The sequence below is a fragment of the Triticum dicoccoides genome, chromosome 5A (genome assembly GCF_002162155.2).
Source record: "Triticum dicoccoides isolate Atlit2015 ecotype Zavitan chromosome 5A, WEW_v2.0, whole genome shotgun sequence".
Taxonomy (NCBI): Eukaryota; Viridiplantae; Streptophyta; class Magnoliopsida; order Poales; family Poaceae; genus Triticum; species Triticum dicoccoides.
The window spans coordinates 540372898-540381878 of NC_041388.1; the positions used below are offsets into that span (position 1 = coordinate 540372898).

Here is an 8981-nt window from a genome sequence, read left to right on the forward strand (position 1 = left end):
GCCAAGGAATGCACACTGTCGTAGCAGAGGGCGACCACCACATTGTGTTCTTACGTCCATGGTATACGAAATGATATATATCATGTGATCCTTTCGCCTCTTTTTCTGATTCCTTATAACAATATCGCAAGATTTTTTTTAGTTTTCAAAAGTATTGTTGGCATTTTTTGTTGATTGCTAATATCTTACTTAGAAGGATGCAGTTCCAGTCTCAAGATAGATAATATCTTATTTAGAAGGATGCTTCCATTTCTTGCTTACTAATAGACAAAGCAGCGGTTGGTGGAGGTGTGGGGTCGAGTGTGGATCTGCGGTGCTTCCCTCGCTGCGAGCCATCGCCTCACCGCCTCGTTTGTCCATGCCTTCGTCCAGTACCTTTGACATTGACGACCACGGTGACGAAAAAGGATGATGAGGCCGGCGGAGTTGAGTCCTGCGAAGCAAGATCGGCCTCTAGTTATGCAGACAAACATGTATAGTAAATTGACATGAAAAGGCAATGTGATGTTATCTAAAAATCAGATAAAAATGTTGCATGTTGCAGCTGCACCATGCAATATCTGTTCATGATGAAGAAATTAACTATTAGGAAAAGCAAGTTGGACTATTAACAAGCATATCAGTTCATTTTAGAGCATGAACTCCAAAACCAAGTATAAAGACACCTCAACATGATTCCAGGTGCTAATCAAACCAGATACATAGAAACAGAAAAAATGCGCATTCCCTTAAGTTGAACATTTTCTTACAAATTCTTAGATTGAAACACTAATCAGGATGTACATTCAATCGACGGAAATCATAAACCAGAAAGTCCATTTTCTTAACCAGCAGAATATTAATCTACAAATTATTGTTTGTGGATGATGGGGTATTGTTCCACAAATTGAAATATAGAACCAACACTACAAGCACAACATTAAGTTTATGGGTTCAAAACAGCAGGTGCATCCAAAAGTACGTACAAATGGCCCTAACTTCAAACAAGAGATTGACATGGATGCCCTGTGCAGTATCTAATTTCCAGCAAGTGTGCACAAACACTATCATAATTAAGTTCATTTCTTTTTTTTAGAAATGACAGCAGTAGAGACTCCCACTGTTAAATTAGGTTATAGAAAATTAAGTTCATTTATCTTATCAAGGAAAAGAACTCAACATGCTAATTAATAGGGAAAGGGAACTTAAATTATTTCAAAAATACCTATTTGCTTCAGATGACATCTGTTCCTTGTTCAGTGTGTTCATAACAGAAAATTTAATATCTGAACAAAATTCTAAGAGACATTTTATGAGTAAAAATTATGATCAAATTTATTCTGCTAAAAGCATACCTTCCTCTAGAGATTAGTTAGCTGCTCAAGCATTTGTATGTTTGCAAGATTGAAATTAATCAACATTTTTCTGTTGGCACATATGCTAGCTAGCATAACCAGAAAATTAACATCCTACCTACCAGGGAAATTATATCTAGTTTGTAGGACGTATGATGGGTGGTACTACATTTTTTTAAATGCATCATTTTCCATTCCTAGAATAACGATAACAAATAAGACAGCTCCAACTGAAAAATTGCATATAGTTCAATAAATATGAACGTAGGAAGCAGCTCACAAATCTAAGATGTGTTTTGTCCATTGTAAACAAAAATGAGAAAGTTTTGAGGTATATTTGCAGCATGAGGAAACATTGCTTTTCTTTATTCTTTCAACCGGGCACACACCCTGCTCAGTTTTAGTTCGACATGAAGAGAAACAAAATTAGTTCTGATCTAACGGCCAAAAGGCAATTTCAAACATTGCGTCTTAGTAGCATAATATAGATTATGCTAACAAAATAGAAACATGCAGTACTAAAGAACAATTTGATATGAATTTGCTGAAACCGAAACTTATTTTAGTTTGAATATTGAAAATCAATGTTTTTATAATTCTTGAAAGATGAATAATTAAAAAGAGAATCATTTATTTCTTGTACACATGCGTGTTAGAAAAAATGATGATATGGTCAAAACACCCTTGTAATAATCCTTGGGATTATACTCTATCTAGGGTACAACGTTTGGTTGAGTTTTGACTTCAGGCTTGTAACATGCACTTAAACATAAAAAATCTAAAAAAATCATTATTTAGCATCGCACTATGTGCACATATATATAGACACAAACATCGATCAGAGGCTTGCTCAACAACTTCATCAGGGGCTCGTCTGCTCGTGAATCAAACGTATACGTATGATGTGCCGCTGGATCAGAGGTACGAGCTCGTGAATCAAATCGAAGCTTACCTTCACAGGACCATATTCCTTTGTCCCAACAAAGCCGTCCACATCGTTGCTTGTGCTGCTGCTGGTGACAAGGCAGAGCGCCAACACTCTGAAGACGTCACTGAACTGTCGGTCCATTGGTGAACAAAATACAGCTATAGGCATTAAAATTGTACCTGGGCATGATACTCAAGATGTTTTTTTTTCTTATTGCATCATGTGCAATTTAAAGAGAGTTGCGGACTCTACAATTTTTAAAGCGTCAAACTATATAAGAGTAATTGCCTGTGCAAGGTATTGATTTTGTCACAATTTGTTAGAGATACATCACATCAAAGCTTTAGAATCCATTTTCTCTTAGATCAATAACAAGCAGATCAAACATTAAACATTGGAGACTGGATTAGCAATTCCGTGGAACATCAACATCTCCTATTGCTACCAAGAGAGCAAGGTAGGCAAGAGGAGGACTGGCCATATAGGTCAAGAAAGAGTGTGGATGTATCTAACATTTCTCTTACTTGCTATTGACCACCACTGATCGATATCTTTGTATCTACTTGTCCAATCGAGCATATCACTGTCCCAAAGCTCTCAGTTTCAGGCATAATGCAATGTAGATGCTATGGTTACCCTCACAGACATGTAAGAAGATAAATAAATAACATAAGTTTGACTGAATACATTCACAGTCTGCTAGTACTTCTGAGCTCTAACCCTCTATACTCTCGATATTCTGAATCACAAATGTCTTTGATTGAACAGTAAATTCGAAGAATAACTATTGGCAATTAAATCGATGACCCAAAGTTTTGAAAATAAATAACAATTAGCAATGATCACAGGAGAATTCTTTTAGAATCGATGATCGCAGGAGATCACAGAAGAAGAAAAACATCTCTGCATCCTTTTCGTAATATACATGTGCGGAAAAAAAATCAAAATGATACAATTGTATCTTATTTACCTTGCAAGAAAATGGAGTTCCCATATTTTAATGAAAAGAAATCTGAAGTAGTCCCTCCATATCAGTTCAAATAATACCCTAAAACCATTGTCATGTCAGGAATAGCAGTTCATTATGAATTAGAGCATTCCATATAGAAGGCTTCAAACATGGAATTGGGCTAGAAAAGGCACACTAACCAGTATGTGGAATCATTTTATCCCTCTTTGCTTATCATATGTCTTTACCTGCAAAATAACTGGATATTTAGCATAGGCGAGCTGATGATGTGTGCAGCCAACACAAAATATTACCTCTTCACAAATAGTATAGCACAGCGAAAGACTGTCCGAAGCAAGCCAACAAACTGTTGTAGTCTGGACCAAGCATACCGTTTCAAGTCGTTTTATAGACTGTTCGCTGCTCATTCTTTCAGAAGTATTCATGAACTCTTCACAGAGCTGCACCCTCTCCTCCATGGAAAGCATTTACTTCTTTAACTACATACATACGTCAAACACTACCAATTGTAACAGAGATTTGCAAAAACATATCTACCAACGTATGATGGGCACCACCACCTGGCTCTTCCCCTGCACGATCGGCGTCGATTCCACTGACGGCGGCGGCGCCTTCTCATCCACCGGCGGCAATAGTGTGGAAGAATTGTGAGACATTTATTCAGACCAAATGAGTGTGCAACTTCGATATGGATATGGTACTATTAGAAGGCCATTGAAGATACTTATGCAGAGGAGGCAGTGTCGGAGCGAAGGCAGTAGGCCCTGCAAGTTAATTCACTATAGTAATATTAATGTACAGTCCGTGGTCAGTACTGTGGCGATGTCAAGGCAAGGTCGACAAAGGAGAATTTAAGCAATCTGGAGCTGGGATCTGGCCGCTGTATCTGCACATCACAAGCATGGAATGGGCAAAGACTTTTTTTGTTAATCAGACGTAGATGTTTTGAATGAAATAAATTGTTGTAAGTATAAACCAACCTCTACAAACGAGCGGGACGGAGAGTGACTTGCAGATCTTGGGAAGGGAGATGGCGACAGTGCGGTTGTTGATGGGGAGGCCGAAGGCCATGTTGCCGGTGAGGATGAGGCACACACAGTCGTCGCTGGTGCAGATCACCCCGACCACCGCCTTGCAGCACTGCAGCGTCGGCGAGCCCCTGCCGTTGGTGAAGACCGTGCCAGAGGCCACCAACGCGCACTCCAGCGCCTGCTTGTCCAGCAGCCGGAGGTCGCACCTGAACCAGACGACGGCCATGCTGCCCACGCCGCTGCCCCGACAAGCTGTGCCTTCGGAAGGACTCTAAAGGCGTGTTCGACCGCCCTGGGGGCCTCTTCAGTGGCGTGGGAAGGCAGTGCCGCGGCCGCCGCCACAAATCACGAGGAGGGCGCCGAGCCTATTTTGAGGCGGGTGAGGATTGAGGATCCATCTCCTCCGCAACTGCCGCTAGGGTAGCCGCCGCTGAGAGGCAACGGGCAGCGAGATAGGGGGCAGCGAGATAGGCGAGCATGAAACGAGAGGGACGAGGGCGACGAGTATGTAGTCTTTGTGGAAGTTGTACGGTATCGTGTTGAAGATGATAACCATGGCAGTGCGCGGGGGCGGGACGACCGCCCAGGACGCAGTGGGCGGGGTTCCCACTAAGAACAGAGCTGTCATTGGCCGGTGAGTAGCAGCACGTCACTCTATCCAGCGACGACATCACATTGACGTCCGAAGAGGCCGGGGTCGAGGATGAAGAAGATAGAGTGTCGTCCCGTTGAACTAAAGGAAACTGGTCGACGGAATAAAATTCGCCACGGCATTGCCTTCCCACGCCGCTGCATATATTTGTTGTTAGAAAAGGCGAGGATCGACAATTTAGGAAAGTTAGGATTTGGAATTGATTGCTATGATTATTGTTTGATAAGTGTTATCGGATCCTGCCTATTTGTAACATGTCTAGTTTGGAAAGTTTGAAAAGGTTAGGAAAGTTTTTATTGGGAGGGTAAAAAAACCAACATGAGGATATGGCGGTCGGAGGTGGGACGAAAATAAACCAGATGAAAATAAACCGAACGAAAATGGTGGGACGAAAAAAAAATATGGACGCAATCCTACCAACTGCTCCATTAGGAGTAGAGATAACTGCATGCATCGTCCAGATGCAAAGGCCAGGGTCATCCTCCTTTTAAAAAAAATGTATGATAATATGTACTAATAAAAAACGACAACATGCATCTTGCTTTTTGGCTGTTGACTGTTGTATTACGGCGCCTTGCAGAGAATGGTGAATTACTTTCCCCAAATTGTAAAAGATTCATGACATGTGAATTAGTGTACTGATGTTGAAATCAACTAATGGCAGTCCACTAATTTTCTCTAAAAATACGCCAAGCTCGATATGAACGCTCGGTTCGGATTTACCTAGAGAGCGGCCGGAAGCGGGAAGCGAGCGCGCGACGGCGGCAGGATGCGGTGCTGACGAGGCGGCGAAGCGCATGGTCGCCCGGGCCGGGGGAGTTGGCGCGGACGCGGAGGCACCGCCGCCCCGCGCCACCTCCTGCGGAGGGCGTGATAACCTGGGCCATGGCGGAGCTGCGTCATCACCTCGCCGGACGTGGAAAAGACAACGCGGGGTGGGGTGGGGAGTTTGTGGCCAATTGCGGACTGGGAGAGAAGGAGAGGCAATCCATCCATCAGGCAGCTTGCAGGGGTCCTGCTAATTGCACATGGTAAGAAGTTGTTTTGGAACTTAATAATAGCGCAAACATAAGTTTGAACGTTTGGTAGAAATTTTGGTAAAAACGTCTTATATTTTGGTACAGAGGCAGTAGATTTGATTCTTCGCGGACACTTCCTTCATGGCAGGGGATCACAGGCTATTAGTACACACAAGTGCCATTTGAATCGAATCACTTAACATCAGAAGGCCAAAGCAGGGTGAAAATCAAAACGCAAAAGAGCCAGCCCTAGCTGTAGACAAGGGGAGCAGAAGTGAATCCCATTAATCTCCAACGGAGGTACGTACCAGGGGTATGGCCAGCTGGGAGCACGAGCACGACCGATGCGGGGCCGGCGCCGGAGGCAGTTGATCGAGCGTGCAACCGGAGCAGAGGATGAGGTTGTCTGATGATGTGATAAAAGATTGTTTGTTTCTCTAGGCTAGGCAGGCAGCCTTTCAACGTGGTGACTCCTTTTGAGTTTTGAAATGTTCAGCATACATGGAGACTAAACTGGGCAAAAACTCCAACCAAACGTGGCACTCATGACATATGGGATATGGTGGCTAATTAGTGCGACTTTTCTCCCGGTAACTTGTTCAGGGTTTGATTTACGACGGCGCCAATTGTTGACTTTTTTAGTGGAGTGGGCATATTGGTTGATATTGCGTGTCAAAAAGGGGTTTAGACAATCTTGCCTTCATGGCATAATTCCTCCCTTTCGTCTATGTAGATCGAAATTGCAGAAACTTTCGTTGCAACGTAGGTGCGCACCGCGTCAATGCTGTCGCTTCACACCTGAAGTGAAGGTTTTACCAAAGAACAATTCCACGGGTTGGTGCCTGCTAACATGCATTATTTCAGGCGTGAGTGTGACTGCTCTCACTCCTGTCAATTCATCAATTGCAAGTTGCAACAAGCAAACTCCTGTTTTCCTCCTGCAAAAGCTCCATGACAAGACAAATATATGGTGCCAGATCATGGTTTAATTTCACACGGGGCACCTCCATCAGGCTGTAGCTTTAATTTCTTGGAACGTCAAATGGTGGCGAAGTACGATCCCGACCCTGCAACACAAACTGAAATATTTTACTTCAAGAACCGCGACAAGATAAAACATTGATAGCCCCGGTAGATAGACCAGTAAAAAAGGACATGCCATCCGATCCGAATGAAATATATGTCGATTCCTCGTAGCTTCAGAGACGCGCCACCAACATGGAAGCCTTCTTTGTGAGCTCTGAACATTTTGCTGCGTTTACGGAACCTGCAACGGAAGTATACGAGGATGGTTAAATCACAGATAACCTAGACAGGCATGTCTGCATTTACGTTTGTCCAGATAGCTAGATTGTAACATTACCTGACCCCTCATGAAGATGGGACAGCGGCGGATTCTAGATCGTGCGCATGTGATGCATTTTGTGAGACGTCTACACCGGTTGGTACTCTCAGCTTTGTTAGGCGGGCGGCTTCTGGAGGACACTGGATTAGATAGTGTCAGTTGACGCGGTCAGGGCACATCTTTATACTTGTAGGTATAGTGACTTTATTCGCCTCGAAGGTGGCTTTGGATTCATCTTTGCATTCATTTTGTCAAACTATGATGGATAAATTAATAGAGATGGTTGCATGCATCATTTTGAAGTGGAGGCCAGGGTAACCCTCCTTTTAAAAAAACATATTGCAGATAAATCAATGTTGTTCAGGCATGTCATTAAACTAGCTAAGAGCATCTCCAACAGCCGCGCTAAACAAGCGTCACGCCGTAAATTTTGCCATTTTAGCGCGCGCGCAACCTGTAGACAAGCTCCAGCGGGCGCGCAATAACCGCGCACACGGCTATGTAGTTGGGTGCGCGGTCCGACACGCCAACTCGCGCTGTGTATTTGGGGCGCCGACTTCCGCGCGAGGCAGACACGAGCGCTCGCGCCGCACTCTCTCCACCCCGCCACCTTCGCCCCGCACGCACCGGCGCCGGCGAACTTGACCCGATGGACGCACGCGCCGGCACCCCGCTCACCCCATCCTACAGCCGCAATCCCTCCCCGCCGCCGCCGCTGGAAACCCTAGTGCGGGGAGCGTTGGCCTCGCCACCGCCGGAGCTCCTCCGAGCATCGGCCTCGCGCGCGGCCTCTTCATGCCGCCGCGGATGACCACGCCTCCTGTCGGCGTCTGAAGTACGCGACCCACGCCTCGTGGTTGCCGGTGGCGTACTCCGGGAGCGCCCGCTCCTCGGCCGTCAGGGACGCCCGCGCACGCTCGATCTCGGCGTGGAAATAGGCGGGCGTCTCGGGGACGGGTAGAGGGGGGACAGGGACCCCGCCGGCTCTGAGCCTCCACCGCGACGGAGCGCGTACGTCGGGCGGCGCGGGGTAGTTGGCCTCGTGGAGGAGGTAGGCCTCCCACTCATGCAGCGAGCGGCGACCGAAACCGTTGGCCGCCGCCGCGTCGCCGGGTACCTCGCGCTCATGCTTGCCAGGGGAGAGAGAGGGGCTCGAACGGCAGAGAGAGAGAGGGGGGAGGAAGTGCGGCGGCGAGGAGGGGGAGATGGGTGCTTCACCGGCGCGACCAAGATCGCCTTTTATAGCAGCTCGGGGGCAGCCGCGTGCAAACGCGTGGCGGAAGGCGGGGCGGCGTCGCCGCACTTTGCCGCCCGTGAATCAATGGCAGGCTGACCGGCAGCAGTCTTGGCATTGATTCCCCGTGGGAAAACCGAGACGATGAGGACGACCAGCCTTCGTCTCGTTGACGCGCCGGTCCCGCCATTCTTTCGCGCCAAAACGTTCGCGCCGGCGCCCCCGGGCGCCGCGCCGGGTTCGGGTTGGGTGCGCCGGCACCAATTTCGGCCCAATCCGACAAAAAAACATGCTCGTGGGGGCGACTCGACCGTTTTTTCGACACCGGCGCTAAAAACGGCCTTGGGGGGCCTGTTGGGGGCGCGGCTGGAGATGCTCTAACCTATCTTTGCTTTCACCCAACCAAATCAGATTTGATCGGTAGAGCGATAGATAGGTTGGATATTGACAACGCGTGAAAAGAGGGGG

General features: G+C 46.5%; 1 protein-coding gene and 1 long non-coding RNA gene across 2 annotated transcripts in view; both read right to left on the reverse strand.

Moving 5' to 3' along the window:
- The window catches only part of LOC119302627 (wall-associated receptor kinase 5-like), an 11458-nt gene extending 6001 nt beyond the window's left edge, over positions 1-5457 (reverse strand). The window contains exons 1-5 of the mRNA XM_037579669.1: positions 3526-5457; positions 3412-3459; positions 3233-3310; positions 2287-2391; positions 262-433 (exon numbers count right to left, since the gene is read on the reverse strand). Coding sequence (XP_037435566.1) covers positions 262-384 — 123 coding nt within the window. The 5' untranslated portion in view covers positions 385-433; positions 2287-2391; positions 3233-3310; positions 3412-3459; positions 3526-5457. The remainder of the gene's footprint in view (positions 1-261; positions 434-2286; positions 2392-3232; positions 3311-3411; positions 3460-3525) is intronic.
- Positions 5458-5496: 39 nt separating this feature from the next.
- Positions 5497-6305, reverse strand: LOC119302628. Its single transcript, XR_005147680.1, has 2 exons — positions 6243-6305; positions 5497-5930 (listed from the first exon to the last, which is right to left on the reverse strand). It is a non-coding gene; the product is annotated as an uncharacterized LOC119302628 (long non-coding RNA).
- Positions 6306-8981: the final 2676 nt, after the last annotated feature.